Source organism: Agrilus planipennis, unplaced genomic scaffold (assembly GCF_000699045.2).
Source record: "Agrilus planipennis isolate EAB-ADULT unplaced genomic scaffold, Apla_2.0 scaffold21, whole genome shotgun sequence".
Classification (NCBI taxonomy): domain Eukaryota; kingdom Metazoa; phylum Arthropoda; class Insecta; order Coleoptera; family Buprestidae; genus Agrilus; species Agrilus planipennis.
This window is the reverse complement of record NW_020439030.1, coordinates 1,546,863-1,564,487: the sequence shown is the minus strand read 5'-3', so window position 1 is coordinate 1,564,487 and position 17,625 is coordinate 1,546,863. Positions and strand designations below refer to the sequence as shown.

Genomic DNA, 17,625 nt, shown 5'->3' with positions numbered 1-17,625 from the left:
GATTGTCTAGAATTATTTACATACTTAACGAAACGAACGTAGTAGGTACAAAAAATAACAACAAAGTAAGATTATTATTATACCTAACTGTATAATAAGAATAGTATACGTTTATTGTTACCAATTGATCCGATAGCAATTTTAATCTTATTGGATATAATTAGCACGCTATGGACAATCACATATTAATCCGGAAGCTCGTTAAGGGGAAGTTAATAATTATATCCTAGTTATGGGTAGTGATGAGCAGATTTGACTTGCAAAAGACCCACACTTCAAGATTAAGACCAAGAACAAGACCAACACCAAGCATGCAAGACTAAGACTAAATATGTAAGACTAGACGAAAAATTACTACTTCCTGTGAATTTATGGGTTAAACTATTTGACCCAACTTTAATATATTCTTTTATTGGAACACAATATAAAAAAGTGTTAAAAAATACAAAAAGTATTCGAGATTTTCAATTTATTTTACTACATTTTAATACTAAATATAAATAAATGAGACACTTCCACTGTTTCAAAAAAGGAATCCACAAGAAAGCCCTCGGAGTAAATATTCTTTGTTCCTGGGTCTTCAAAACACACGGTTGAAATATCATCATCATAAGATCGTTAGTCTTAAGACTGGTTGGACATGCATTTCGACTCCTTCCTATCTTAAGCTAATCTTCGCATTTCCTTAAAACTAGAAGAGCCCACATCCTTAACTATTTGCGAACAGTAATCTAATGTGGGTCTACTTCTACCCTTCCTAACTTCCGTTTCTGCCTCTAATATGTCCCTGACTAGACCTTCATGCCTGAGAAGGTGTCCTACAAATCTATCTCGCCTATTAGTTATTGACTTCCATAGTCCTCTGTTGTCCTATTCTTTCTAATATCTCTTCATTTCTAACCTTCTCTATCAACGGTATTCTCATCATTCGCCTGTAACACCACATTTCGAATGCCTCTAATTTTTTTTTTTTCGTCACGTCGACTGTCCATGTTTCGCACCCGTACAGCGCCGCGCTCCAATCATACACCATTCTTAATTATTTTCCAATTTCTACTATTGCACTATCCTCTGCTTTATATCTCTACTATTCCTTCCGTCCTGACTTATCTGACTCCCTAGGCTTCCGACAATTTGCAACTTCTAAAACCTTGTACTATGTCTAGGTCAATTTATGCGTTGGGGAAAGGGTAGGTTTTCGAGTGTTCATAGGCCTCACAACTATCGACACTATTTTCTTAACAAGCTCGTATGTATGACAGAAAATTTTTGCATTTAAGACAATTATTGTGTCAGCAAATAGAAAAATTTGTTCTTCCGTTTCTGCTTCTGTTATCTTTTCGTTTATTTTATTATAGATACTAATCTGTTATTTTGATATTAAAAACTGAGAACATGGGTGCTTTACAAACGAGGGTTGCTAAAGATCTAATAGATACTATTTGCACATATTCTGCTTTCAAACAATTACAATTTAGGTGATAATTTGCAGTTCGTGTTCACGTTTTGATTTAAAGATAAGAGTATTATGTGCAGGTTAATTCATTTAAGTAATGCGTTCTTTACACAATATAATTAACATTTTTCGCTTAGTTGAACAACAGTTAAAACTGTTACGAAATACGCAAGAAAATGCTCCTTAAACAACGAAAAAAAATTTCGTGAGAAGACATAATAAACTACCTGACAGGTATCAATTTAAGCGTTCTGTTGAAATAAAGTCCAAAAATAAAAGTATTTCTTTAGCAGACACCATAAAGAATACCGACAAACAAAAATAAATCGGTATGAAATTAAGTCAGCTAATGTTGTGTGTAAAAATGACATTCCGTTTTACTTAATGCAATTTTGTAACGGTTGATACTGGACCTATTACATAATATCCGCTTTACGTACTTCTACTATAGAAGCCTAACCCATGCACACTAATTGGGCCTCACGCTTCAAATACAATTCTAGTGTTACGATATTGTTTATTTTAGTAAACTAAAAAAATACACTTTCTTTAGTAGAATTCTGTCGAAAATGTCAGACGCAGATAGCGATTTCGACCCTGTTAGATCTCATCAGCCTCACACAGACATCTTCAATAGAACACAAACCAACGCTACCTGCTGCATTGACACAGCGTTTATGAAATGCTACAAGCGGCGCGGTAAACGCCATCTGTAGTACAATGCTACATTTAGTGGAATTCAATATGTTTAGTAAGGTCCATTCACATAGATGGATATCTACTTGCTGAACTGAATCCATGACGTAGCTTACCATACGTAATAGGCACATTATCAAAATCGAACAAAGAAGTTCATGGTGATCAATATGCTGTCTTGTTGACTCTCATCAGCGTGTTTCAGGGCATATATGTTCTGTTCAAGCGTATTATTTATTACATGCTAAGTCAAAGTTGCTAAGTAAGGCTTGGACTCCTATTAGGTTGTGGCTTATCAAAGCATTTTTGACAAACAAAAAATACAAGTGCAATTTTCTCAAATGAGAATACGTATCTTGACATTGACTCATGTACCTCCAATGCACAGATTCATTCAATTTTGTGATTCCACTGTGTACCCAATCTACTACCACAATGTGAGAAGGTTAGAAATGAAGAGATATTAGAAAGAATAGGAGAATAGAGGACTCTATGGATGTCAATAAGAAATAGGCGAGATACATTGGTAGGACATCTTCACAGGCATGAAGGTCTAGTCAAAGACATATTAGAGGCAGGAACAGGAGTTAAGAGGAGTAGAGGTAGACCTAGATTAGGTTACTGCTCGCAAATGGTTATGTGGGTTGTTCTAGTTTTTGAGAAATGCGAAATCCAACCAGTCTTAAGACTCATAACCTTATGATGATGAAGCATACGAATTTAGTTTTCCCAAATATTTACACACTTCTGTAAAGTTGTTCCTGATAATTCAGGAAACAGCACATATAAAATTTATACTCGCTTTGTGTAATATTATACTAAAAATGGAACTTCACAATTCTTGTAACATGTACAATGTACATATATAAGTATATATATTTAAGTAACGTTTAACAAGTGAGTTATTACATATTATACAACGCACTAAATGCAAATGAGAGGTGTCAACTAAGCACAGTTGCTGGGCGTTCATTGTCCAAAGCGTCAATTCGTTCTATATAATAAAAAGTGAAGTGGAAGGTGAACCACTAAATAATTGCGCTAGGCAAAAAGGAGTGGCACTTTTTTAACTTATATCCCAACCAACTCACCTGGACTTTCCATTAAACGAACCGGTAACGGTGTCGGATTATACAACAGCAAAATTGTGTCTCTACTAATAGCTACCTAATATAAAACGGGACGATAAGCTGTAAATATATATTCGAATGTAATAAGAAATGGAAACAGCGAATAATATATAGGAAACAAAACAGGACAAGTGAGGATAATACCTATAATAGATGAAATTTGATAAAGTTTCTATAAACTTAAGCGGGAAAATTTTTACGTACCTTTATGATTTAATGACCGAAGATTGGCCCAAAATAGAAAGGAATGGGGGTACGTGTCAAACCAGTCTTAGGATTGACGACCTTATGATGATGATGACCAATTACTTACAATAGCTTACTACTAAATAAAGGGCTTGAGATGTAAATGTCTCTTGACAAACCAAATGCGTTTTACAATACCGTATCGGACTAATTGTAAATTTTAATAAGAATAGTAATATTTAGCTTTTTTGGTAAATATTTTTATGCTAGTAAGTTCGGTAACATTGCGAGAGAGACTTCCCATGCGTCTTAACTAGAATTGTACAGAGAAGGGTGGAAAAAAGGGCAGAAGAAGGGGAAGATCAATTTGGGTTTAGAAGAAATAGAGGAACGCGGTAGGTCATTCTAGCTTTACGGGTAACGATAGAGAAAACGATAGAATTTGTATATTTAGAAAAAGCTTGTAGGGATGAGTTACAGAGATAGAAGAGTGATACTCAGTATGTATAAAGAGCAACTGGCATTTGAGGATCCCTAAGGGTGAAATAGGGTGATGATACCTTTCTTGTATTGTTAGTAATTGGTGAAAACGAAACACCAAAAATTTTTTTTTAAGTTTTCAATCTTTAATTAACTCAAATTTTCCCTCTGTTCACACTTTTCAATAGAACAAAATCAAAGTTGAGATCCTCCTAATGGAAAGGATTTCATACTATTAAAATAAGGTAAATAAGTCATCTGGACCAAGTTGTTTTAGTGATAGATACCTATGTAGATACCTACAAGAACTCTTATACAACCTAAATTGTTTGTAGTGAGTCACAGTCAGCTTTTGTGTGTTTCATTTTCACTAGTTACTAATGGTTGTTGACGGACTGTTCCTCCGACATACATTGCTATGCAAAGCCGAAATGTAGGGTGGAAGGGAGTTAACAGCCACCATTTTAAGTATTTTTATACAAATTAGGGTTATTTATGCTTTTGTTTGTATTGACGTTAACATTGGCTGATCAGGGTGGATTGAAAGCAGTGGAAAATAACTTGAGAAAGTAAAATTCAAAGCATGACCTACTAAATGCCCCTGCAGATAATTCTAAATGACACTGAAGTAAAATTAATATGTTGCTACTGAAAATAAACAACAACGTTATATCTATATCGTTTTAAATGGCAGATGAAAGTAGTCCATGGATAAATAAACAGACGTATAGATATCTGAGTGACAGAAAATTGTTTTTCTTTTGTTTGAAAGTTGTTTCTAAACGTACGTAAATACACATGTTAACAGAGCCTACGCTTCGATTCGTTTCAGTTGCCTTTTAACATTTATTTTTATCTGTAATTTAACTAAAATACCTAACATATGTAAACCAACACACTAGATTTAAGGGATGAAGCAACAAATCTAATTATTTTTTTATTTGCAGGTGAGCTCTTCTTTCCTACCCTTTTTGCTGCAAGCCTGGTAATGTTTCTTCAGTAATCAATAACGAATTTCTATTGGTACTACCGATAAGTAAATAATAAATTGTAATTATTTAATAAGTCATTTAAGTTAAAAAATCATGTATCAATTAGATATATCCTTGTTGCTGCTTCGGTACAATATTTTATTTATTTTATTCACAGAAAGCAGTAGTTTTATACATCTAGTACAATATCAGAATTTCATACAATTCCTAGGAAATGTATACATTTCCCAGGATATGTGTGTATTAAAAAATCTTTGAAACAATATTTTATACATTTCCTAAATAGCCTCGGAATTGTATACATTTCCTAGGAATAGTATACAATTTGTAGATTGCATACATTTCTGGTAACATATATACAAAATATTAATGTGAAAATTAATGTTTATAGTGGGAGTAAATTAAAATGAATTTTCACATTAATATTTGATATTAACCCCAGTTAAATATTAAAGTGTTTCATATTCATAGTATTAATGTAGTTACATTACTTCGACAGATTCGTGACCTAATAAGTACGGTTTGTCGTTGTTGCTGTTGTCACCTCTTGTAGCTTAGTGGTGAGAGCATTGGTGCGTGAAGCCAAAGGTCCCGGGTTCGATTCCCGGCAAGGGTGTGACAACAGCAATAAAATTTTCCCTCATTCATTTGAGATAGCTTGTAGTGGAAGTAAATTAAAATGAATTTTCACATTAATATTTGATATTAACCCATATTAAACGTCAAAGTGTTTCATATTTATAGTATATATACAAAAGTAAAGAAAAAGATCAGTAGAACGTCTTCTGCATGTTAAGCGACTAATCGTCTTAACATAAATTATGTTGGTGGCTGAAAATTAATTAATGAATCACGTTATTAACGGTGGCAGTTTCTGTATTACAAAATTGCCTTTAAAATTCCTCCTTACATTTTTTATTAACAGCAATAAATTAACAAAATTAAAAGTTCCTACTTCAATAAAAGCTCAAAATGCAGTCCAGTAAATTATCCTGCTTAAAACATGGACTTATTGTAAATAACCAATGTTATTTTTTTGCCCATTACTGAAAAAATCAACATACTATTAAACTTGGAGATTTGAAATCTTGAAAATTCGAACAATTGAATTAGAAATTGTTGTTGTATCGCCTAGTATTTCAGAACATAAGTATATAATAGTACCTAATAGATATTCCATTGTCACTAAGTAGCTCATTGTATTCATGGGATCCGATAACACATCACATCCTTGGATATCATGAAAATTGAAAAATTATTCTTCTGTAAGTAATTTAAACATTACAACTGTCTATCAACTGTCAAGTAGCAATCGTAACTGCTAGGTATAAATTCAATAAAAATTCTTTACCTACCAAGCTGACGTAATTTACGTAATTGATTAATTCTAGTTAGTCGTTATTTGAATCGTAATTGTTTCTTGATTAGCGTTGTCTTAGTTTTATACAGTATATACTGTTATTCCTTACAGTACAATGAATGATTTACAAGTGTATTCAATTTATATATATACATATATGTATTCACATTGAATGCAAATTAAATATAGCTTAATCATCTTTATGCATGTATGCATATATTTACTTATAGGAAAATTTTATTATAAATTTGTTTGCTTGTTGGTCGGAGGTAATCTTAGAAATTAGAGAACTAATTTCAAAAAATTTTTCGGGCTTCATTAGGTGATACTTTCCTTCAGGACATACATAGACTGATAATGACAACTAATTATAGACGAAATAATAGAATAAATGCTACAATGGGTATCTAATTTTTGCTACAACTCATTAGTCTATTAACATTTCTTCTAATTTTTGCATTTTTTTTTTCAATTTTTATTTTATTTCGTTATTGTTTTCTTGACACGTCTTTTCTGTCATTTCAAAATTTTGTGGAAAGTGAAAACTAGCCAGTTTAGGATTTAATCCTCTCTTTCCTTTGGAAATATGTTTTATTTCACTTTATACACCGTTTCATAATTACACTTACTGAATTATGTTTTCTTTTCGAATGCTGAGCTATTTAACAAAATGCCTGGTTAATTAGAAAGCAAATAAATTAAATTGCTACACTGTCATATAAAGAGAAAACTTCCTCGAATTTTTAATAGGTTATCGTACGTAATATTTGCAAACAGTAAATTTGCCGTTATTGCCATTAGAATAAGTGTCATATGTGTGACAAAATAACAATGACCTAAGGTCAGAGAAAATATTGGTACCTACACACTACAAGATGTATCTAGGTATATGGGTGATGGATTTTAAGACCTGTTTTGGCATAATAATGCCTATTATAAGATATGTACTTATTCAGGTTATAAAATTTTTAATTCCTAAACATAAAATTAATAACAGATTATTCAAACAAATGCCTAATAAATCACGTTTTATGGGTAAAAAAAAAACTAAAATACATATGTTATAATCAATTGTGTCAGTCGAACATGTTTTATCTAGAGATATCGGTTACTCGGTTTGTATCCTGCACCCGGCGGAATCGGCAATGTTTTTAAGATCCGGCCGAATACCGGATAAAAACGCCGAGTACTGGATAATAACGCCGATTACCCGGTAGTACCGGGTAATTCTTCCAGACAAACACCAGCAATAATAAATTAATCATCTTCATAAGGTCGTCAATCCTATGACTGGTTGGACACGCACCTACACTCTTTGCTATCCTGAGCTAATCTTCACATTTCTTTCTAATGCTAGAACATCCGTCTAGGTCTACCTCTACTCCTTCTAACTTCTGTTTCTGCCTATAATATGTCGACAAGTAGGTCTTCATGCCTGAGAAGGTGTCCTACCTATCTCGCCTATATTTTATTGACCTCCATAAAGTCCTCTGTTCTCCTATTCTTTTTAATACTTCTTCATTTCTAACCTTCTCTATCCACGGTATCGTCATCATTCGCCTGTAACACCACATTTCGAACGCTTCTAACCTTTTCTTTTCCAGCGCGCCCACCGTCCATGTTTCGCACCCGTACAGCGCCGTGCTTCAAACATACACCTGTAATATAATCTTTTTCGAATTTCTAATGTAATAACTTATTAAGTATTATAAAAAGCCTGCCTAATAAAAACTGTCCTAATTTGTATTATTCATTCTAATTTAATAAATACTCTGTTTCTAAATATTTTTTGTATCTAACCCTTTTCAGTGAATGATAATCATCATTATTTGTCTTTTCCCTTTTACTGAAATAACTAAATTACATATATATCCCATCAATGTTTAGAAATTTAAGCGGTGCTTATCAATTACACTCATTATAGTCGGTTAAAATTCAAATTGAGTGTTATTAAAACATGAGTTCGTTGGCTTCTCTTTCTAACGGTTAATAAAATGAATAACAGATCGTAACCCATAAAAACTTTCATTTTCCGTTAGTGGTTTTCCCTTATTAGCACATTCAGGTGAAGACTCTGAAATTGTTGATTAATCCAGAATTGTAAATATGATACATAATATTAATATTTTACGCAGTTGACCTGCTTACACAAGGTGTCTGTCCAAATCATTAGGCATTATATAGCAAGCCTAAATGATATACTTTAATTAATAATAAATACATCAGAAATAAAAATATATATCTTGCCCAGGTATACCACTAAGAACCTCATTTTAAGCAACTTTACGAATAAATTAACGAATGAGTGAAAAACAATTGAAGAATTCTACAAACTGCCTTAAAATCATTTTACGACGGTTACAGTTTTATTTAAAACAAGTTAATTATAATTAATTAGGTACCTATAGTAATTATCAAATCCACAAAAGACGATAACCGGGAAGCATAAATCATATAGCGAACAAAGACTGCGCGACAGAAGGAACTTAGAGGAAGTTTCCGGAAATATTCAAGAACATTCCTTAACAGTGTAAATAAACTTATAGTCTGGTCGACAAAAGGCAGCTAATATGAATAGTGCACAAACGAGAAAAGTAAAAAGTGATATAAATAACACATTGTTGTATAAATATCTGTAAATAAGTTAGTTATATATCTATAATGATATATATGTGCGTGTATGTAACGTAGTATGCAAATCAATCGCACATCATTCTTCAGATTCTGGGATAATAGAATAAGTTAGTACCTACATTCAAATTATTTTTTTAAAATTTGCAACATTTTCTGATCGGTTAGTAGGTCAATTATTATCGATCATTTAAATAGCGGGAATTATAATAATCCGGACAAATAGATTGAAGAATCATTAGAAGCTAGGCAGAAGTTAGTTCTGAATTTCTCTGTTAATAATAACGTAGGCCAATACATATAGTAACTTATTTAAATAATTTTATCCCTTTATTAATATCTACCCACACTGTTAATAATTTTCTAAGCAGAATACAAAATTCGCCTCTTCCTAACAGATAGACATCTATACATATAAGCATGGAAGTATAAATGTATTCTTAACTTTCGGAATTTTTTAAATTTCTATATACTTAGGTAACATTTTCTGTTTACTCGTTTCTAATTATAGAAAGGATTCCATAAAGGTTTAATAATTTTTTGTTTTGGTTGTAGAGATTGTATTCATTTTAGAGAAATAAAATAATTCGAAGTGGTCTATATTCTGTCGAAACTGCTAGACGCGGATCGCGATTTCGATCGTTTTGGATCTCATCAGCACGTCGCAGACAGCTCAGACAGAACACAGACCAACTTTTACCTGCTGTCTTAACAGCGCGTTTTAGAAAATTCTACAAATGGCGCGATAAACGCCATCTGTAGTACGATGCTACACTTTAGGATTACGTATGCTCCATTTAAATATATGGATATCTACTTGCTGAAACGAATCCCGGCGTAGCTAACCTCAACGTGATAGGCACGTTACCATAATCGAATAAAATAATTCGAAATGGTCTGTATTCTGTATTTTAGAGAAATATTTAAAGGTATTTTTATATTTTCCAAATCCTCATAAAAAACAGCAATTTCAATCATTGAAAAAATTCAATGTCGATAACAGTCTTTTTTCCGGTTGTTAATTTACAATATTTACCATATATTACTCCTAATGTTTAAACCATTCTGATTCCAAAACGTCCTTAAACAATGATTCTCTTGAAGGCTATGTAAATAAATGTTTACGATGTTCGTCATCGTACATTACATTGCAATGAACTGGCGTTTTTCGATTCAATGTCAAAGATGGTCGACAGACAGCTCTATAATTATGGTGCCGGAGAACAAAAGGAAATGGAGTGTACCAGATTCTACTAAACTATAATTTTAAGTTGCCGACACCTTTGTCGTCACTTCTAAATAAAACACGAAGAAGCGCTAAAGACAATGCTCAACTGTCAGCTTTAACTACTCAATTGTCTTTGTGCATGATGATGCTAATGAATAATGTGGTAGTTAACATTTCAATTTAGCGTCTAGGTTGTATAAGTGGTAGTTTTAGATCAAAGAGGTTTTTTTGTGAATAGACATGAAAAAGTAAAACAAAAATGCTGGTATGCAAGGGAAGAAAATGTAGGGAAAGAGCGAATGTAAAGATAGGAGACGAAAGATTAGAAAAAGTAGCTGATTTTAGGTATCTAGGAAGTCAGATAAGTCAGGACGGAAGGAGGAGTGGGGATATAAAACAAAGGATAGCCCAGAGTGGAGTCGCCTTTCATAAAAAGGAGTAACTTCTATGGATGCGAATGGTTAATGAGAAATTCGAAAAAGATTGTTAAAAGTGTATGTTTGGAGAGTGGCGCTGTTCGGGTGCGAAACATGGACGAGGGGCCGCGGAAAAGAAAAGGTTAGAAGCCTTCGAAATGTGGTGTTATAGGCGAATGATGAGGATATCATGGATAGAGAAGGTTAGAAATGAAGAGGTATTAGAAAGAATAGGAGAACAGAGGACTCCATGGAAGTCAATACGAAATAGGCGAGATATGACACCTTCTCAGGCATAAAGGGCTAGTCAGGGACATGTTAGAAGCAGAAACAGGAATTTAGAAGAGTAGAGGTAGACCTAAATTAAATAACTGTACACTTTGTTAAAGAAATGCGAAGATTAGCTCTGGATAGGAAATAGTGGAGGAACGTGTCCAACCAGTCTTGGGACTGACGACCTTAAGATGATTATGATGAGGTATCTAATAAATAATTTTAGTAGTATTTCCATCCTTCTGATATTCAAAAGAGGAAACAATTTTTTAAAATGAAATTCAGAACTAACAGAAAAACTGGCCAACTGCCAGAGTCAGACTCACGCACCGAGGGTTCCGTACAAACTTGTAGGCATGTAAATAGTTCGCCCATCACGGGAATCGAGCCTCGAAGATTTTTCTCGCCGTATGGCATATCTTTTGATTGCGTTGACTTAGAAATTTGACTTTCTCACAGCTCCAAGAGAATGCAGACTTGACTATTTGATATTAATTTCAACTTGATGTATCCACGTGTTCCTGAGAAAAAGATATTGGAAGACAGACGGAAAAAGAAATAATAATATAAAGATTCTTTTTTCCTTTTAAAGTACGGAACCCTAAAAATAAAACGCATTCCTTAATACTTGATGTGCACTTTGTTTCATAAAAATAGGTTAACTGGAAACGGCAGTCCTTATACTTTTGTTATCATGTGAGATATTCCTTTCGATGACTCTCTTTTATAATATAACATACAATTATTGTACCTGCCTACTGTATGAACTATAAATGAAGTGCTGGTTAATAGAAAATGTAAGCCTTTTTGTACTTGGCTACGTTCCTATTTATCTAGGACTTTTACAAAAGACCGACATTTCAATTTTTGATTAAAGGGCGAATAAATTTGCATCTTTTGGAGCACCTCCAAATTTCCAAACTATGCACGTATTCCTCGAACGACCATTAACAAACTGACTGACTACTGCAGTTTTGCTAATACCTTTGCGGCAATTTTTTATTATCTCTCATGTAGGTATTTGGAGTTGTATTATTTTGTAGAGCTATTTCCTCCCTTGATACAAGATTATGGAATTATCTGACTGGTTGCACCAATATTTTGATGTGTTGAGCGTATTGAAATATCAATATTCAATCGTCACGACAGAACTTAGTGCCAAAGGTTTGTTCTAATTTTAGGGAAATGCGAAGATTAGCTTAGGATGGGTAAGGGTGGAGGTACGTGTCCAACCAACCGAGCGGCATGGCCTAAAGGTTTAGCATTCGGGAGGACGCCGGTTCGATTCCGGGTCCGTCTGCCTTGGTCCAAGTTTTTCTGTGGTTTCCTTGGATCACTTAGGCAAATGCTGAGGCAGCAATAATCCACAGATAATCTTTCACTCTCTTCTGTCTTCATTTCGTCCGTCTCAACTTTCTCACTCGAACCACCACCCACCCATTCCCACGATTTCTGAAAGCAGGCTGAAGAGGGCCTTCCGCCGTACCTTCCGGCGTAGTCCGGAGGGACTGCCCGCCCACTAGGAAACACCCAAAAGTTTTTTTTTTAGTTTTGTCCAAGTGGAGGTACGTGTCCAACCAGTCTGACGACCTTATGATGATGCTTTTTGGAAGAAGACCAATAACTTTACTTAAATTAAGTTAAAAACAATCCTCATCAACGAGAGATAGTAGCAGGCGTTAAACTACACTCAAGTCTTAAAATTTTGTCTTTGTTCTGTCTGAATCACATGAAACGCCCACGAGTTTGTTTAGTATTCCAGACATTATCACACGCTTCGTACTACGTACATTTAAAGCCCGGGTTTTTGTTATTCAGGTCGTGAGAGTTAAAATGAATTGCGTTATTAAAAAAAAGTATCTCGACAATAAAATGGGAAAATATTACACTGTATCCTTTGTTTGTAAATGACGATTTTGGGGTTCATACATTTATCCACTGTTTTATTATAAGCATAACCTTCGTTAACGTTGTCAGCTGCACTACTGAAGATGCCAGTCTCAGTTGCCCTGACGAAACGTCTGGACCTAACTTGAATAATAGTTTTACAATAGATTCTGGTCGTGAAAGTTTATGTTCTTTTATAATATAAGTATAATATCTAGCGGGGATGTCATTATACATGTATAGGGTATTACAGGGTGCATCCGAAACAAGTTCTGGAGGGTGTTATCCAGATGAAATAGGGAATCGCATGCTGAGTAAAGCAACGTGATTAATAGAGGACAAAATAAATTGTAAGTAAATTAGAAGAAGTTGCAATCCGAAGCCGGCCCTGGCTGTGAATTGGCAACTATTCGTCCAAACACTCACGCAACTGTTCAATGGAATAATACTATTCTGAACATCGTTAATCACATTTAATCTAATCTAACAAATAACAAACCATGTATGAGTACTAAAATACAAAAAAACTACAACTTGGATGCTGTCAATTAGCAGCTGATTGAATGCGACGTTGCAATATCGTATTTCTTTGCGTGATTCTACCAGGGCCGGACTGACCCTTGAAATACGTTCTTCCCGAAAACGGTTGACTTTTAGACCATTAAACATTACTTCATTATCTTATTTTATCACCTATTACCTTCTGTAAGTTTGCTACATTTTATAGAAACACCCTATAGGTCTCCGTAGCTCGAAAACCATAATAATTTAGGGTCAATTGGGGTGTTAGTTAGCTCTTGTTGGGGGTAAAGATTGTTTTCTTTTCCTTTAAAATCTTGTCTATGCGTCAAATCGGATTCGCTGTAGGTTCTGCTCCTATCTCTAGTCTTCTTGCCTACCTACAACTATGCTTTCTAATGTAAGTGAATTATTTTACTTTCTCTATTTCCCCGAAAACAGATTTACCTTAAGAAATTTATAATTAACAAAAACAAACTCTCAAATAATTAATAATTGAAATGTGACTGTCACCTCACTAGTAACAATTAGAACGTCAAATTCTATCATTTGTTTCAAAAGAATATGTTTAATTTCGAAACAGCAGCCTTCACATTTAAGCCGTATTGATCGTGCCTTTTTTGCTAAAACTGAATTTTATTGTATCAAACAGCCGTCTTGAAACTAAAAACAACTGAATTGATTTAACAGCATTGAGAAAAACCTGACTTTATCATGACATACATCTATAAAGCTGAGACAGGTCTATTTGCCAATTGTATATTGTTTTAAATACCAGATTCAATTATAAAAAAATTACTTTTGATAATCCAGATAAGTTTGTGTTAAAGAAAACGATATATGGCATTCTAGATGTTAAATTGTTTTGGATAATTAAATAAAAAGTTACTAATAGTGACTTATAAGTAAACTTATTTTTGGATTTTCTCGAATGTTCGGCTATTTGTATCGTAAATGTAAAGGTTAGTAGGTTGGATTTTAGTACATAATTATTAAATAATGTATCACTGACATGAAAATCATTAAAATTATGCAAACGACCGTTAAAATTCTGTTGAACCTTTTAAAGGTCATTTATTTTTACCTTCTGCAAGGCAATTGTTAAATTGTATACTCTCGAAAAACATTTGTCGCGTTATTTTAATCGTTTGTTTACATTCCAAAACTGCTACTTTTGTCAAGTGTGTCTGAATATCTATTGTGAATATTAAAATATCGCGTAATTGCCTATAACTCTAATAACTAATAGCAAAAACCTTGAAGAAAGGAAACATGTTTTATTATATACCCGTTTAGGTAAAGGAATTCCATTCAAGGGCAGTGGTTTTGTCTTTTATACATGTGGTTCTGTTATTATGCAATTTAATGAAGATTGTAATCTAGTGTTACAGCTTCTCGTTTGCTTTGAAAAAAAAATATTTCCATGTACGGACATACCTTACCTATAATATATTACGCAGGTACATAACTACTGTTACAGCATAGTGTTACGTATTTATAAATACTTATGTTCTAATAAGCGATATAAACCTTTAACATTTTTCTATTCTGTTTAACCACCTTGGGTCAATATAAGAAGGCGAAGTAGACAGTAAAACAAAAAACATATACTAAAGGTAATGTTAATCAGACTTAATACAACGAACAAATCCCATACTAAAACCAAGATCAAATAAAAAGAAAAATTACTACTTCAAGTGGATTTATAAGTTAAACTATTTAAAGCAGTTTCAATTATTCTTTTCTTTGAACAAAATATTTTCAGTATTTGAAATTTTCAATTTTCTTTACTATTTTAACACTACACGGAGAAAAGAAAGAAAAAAAACAAAAGTTTACCTAAATATTAAAGCGATATTTACAATTTATCCCACTAGCCCGTTGCTTCGCAAGCGAAAATAATAAAAATTACAAGTTGGACCCGAATTTGTAAAAATAAAATCCCAGCAGAAATAGATTGACTAGGTATTTCAGTTGATATTACAAATTTAATTGTAACAATTAAGAAATTTGAAATAATTTTTAAAGAAATATGTCAAAATTCAGATTATTAATGGGACAGTCTTGATTTTGGTCTTTGCTCATCACTACTCTTGAGTGAAATCAAAAGCGAAAAGACTAGAAGAAAATGATGAAAATAGCAATGAAAAAAGAGGTAGAGAAAAGCTTCTATGATTAAGTATAATGATACCTGAGATAAAAATGTTCAGTCTCTCAGAGTCTCTCAAAGCGAGACTCGAGTCTCCATCTCTCATCGAGTCTCTCTGCTGTCGCTGAGAGAGACTGTCGAGAGACTGTCAAAAAAACTGTTTAGTGTTTCTGAACGAGAGACTCGAATTTCTGAACGAGAGACTTGAATCTCTCTATAAATGGTGTATCGATAGACATGGTTAAAATTTTCTAAGTTCAACATATTTCAGAGATCCCAGTCTTTCTACGAGAGACTCGAGTCTCTCAATTTTTCAGTTTTATTCATTCAGTCTCTCTGTGAGAGACTCGAATCTCTGAATTAACAATTTTATCGTTCGAGTCTCTCATACAGAGACTGTGAGAGATCCATAAAAACACCTAGGCAATAACTGAGAGACTGTGAGAGACGCTGAAAGACTCTGAAAATCTCTGAGAGACTGAAAATTTTTGTCTAGGGTAGTGAAGGATCTCGACTTATTAATAAGTAATTTTATTAAAGAACAGATGATAACGAATTAAATTTTTACTGTTTAAAACCTCCCTGTTATCAAACCGAACGGACACACCCTGTTCTTTTTATTTGATATAATCTGACTTGGATTCAGAAAACAAAAACGAAGTGATGCCCCTGGTTTTGATAGAATAAGAGCACCTAAACCTATCACCGGCTTAAGTCAAGAACAGTTTTGCGATACCCATTTCGATACCAGTTGGATCAAGAATTTTCCACTTATCTCCCTTTCCCGATATTTGAATAACCCATTAACTTCAACCGAGGGTTAATATTCCTAAATCCTGTCATATCAGCCACGACGTACCTACATACAAATGAACATCGACATCAATGTAGATGATGATATATTGACATACAGCTTACAGCCAACGACGTTGCCACCACATTCGCTTTCGTGAATCTACTTATCTGAACAACTGGGGCATGAAAATCCCATCTCATTACCTCGGATTGACAACGAGCTGGAGACAACAGACAAGGACTGCCATTTTCAAAGTCGTAATTACATTCTGTGTTTCTAGCTCATATTCCATTATCCAATAAACAACTTCAAGTTATACTTGTTGTTTAATTAGGGACTTGCGCATATTTATTATGTGTCTTCGCATAAACATTTACAGAAATAGGTAATGAGAGGGAAAAAATTGCAAGTTACATGCTTAGATAACATTTCTTCAACCAACGGAAAATGTTTGACAAAATAAATAATATATATATATAACATAATATAGAATTTACAACTAATAACTAATTAGGTAAATCGATACACAATAACAAACGTAAAACTTTGAAAGGGTTTATCTCAAGAGTTTTCTTGCTTAAGTTGTTTAAATTGTACANATTTGCGAACAGTAATCTAATCCAGGTCTATCTCTTCTCCTCTTAACTCCTGATTCTGCTTTTAATAAGTCTCTTTTTATAATTTTTTTTAATATAATATTTATATTTATCATTTCAGAAAGCATTACCAGGCGTTTAAATATTTTTGTTTTGGCCATTATTTAATACATCTAGTGTACTAATTTTTTAAATTACTTGCTTTTTTCAGATACCTCCAAAGTGGTGTAAATTTCGGAATCTAGTGATCACAGGCATCCTTGTGTTGTTAATAATCGAATTAGTATCAACAGCTGCAAACAACAATAGCAATAAAGGTAAGATTGTTATTTCATATTTTCATTCATTACTTTTATACAAAAGGCAGGTGTTTATATATTTTTCTTGAAAAATTTGATATGAATTTCAATTAAAACCATTGCGTCATAAAATCCATTGCACCCACTAATAGACCTTTCAAAATTCAAATTTTGAACTGAAACTCCCAGAAACTTATTTTTTGGTCTATGAAATTATACCGTAACAAGAAAAAAAATTTGAATAAAAAAAATCGATTTTTGGTGATTTTTGAAGTCTTAAAAAATTTGGAACGACATTTTTTTTGAGCTGTCCTTTGGAGAGAGTTCTTAAAACATCGAAAACTAACATTTTTTCACTCGAGATTGAAAAAAAAATAGTCAATATTTGTGTGCCACCCTAGTATGTATGTTTAGATATTCTTTTATACCGTCTTGGGGGAGAAGTTTCTTTTTAAGTTGTAAAATATGCTTAAGATTATATAGGGTTGTTCGGAAAGTCATTTCGTTTTTTTTTTGTGGAAATGAAAGACA

The 17,625-nt window shown here is 33.2% G+C and overlaps 1 protein-coding gene across 1 annotated transcript in view; it reads left to right on the top strand.

Annotated features, from left to right (window-relative positions):
- LOC108741275 (probable chitinase 10) overlaps window positions 1-17,625 on the top strand; it is an 86,273-nt gene that overhangs the window by 39,888 nt on the left and 28,760 nt on the right. The window contains exon 2 of the mRNA XM_025976492.1: window positions 17,007-17,112. Within this exon, the coding sequence (XP_025832277.1) occupies window positions 17,007-17,112 (106 nt within the window). The remainder of the gene's footprint in view (window positions 1-17,006; window positions 17,113-17,625) is intronic.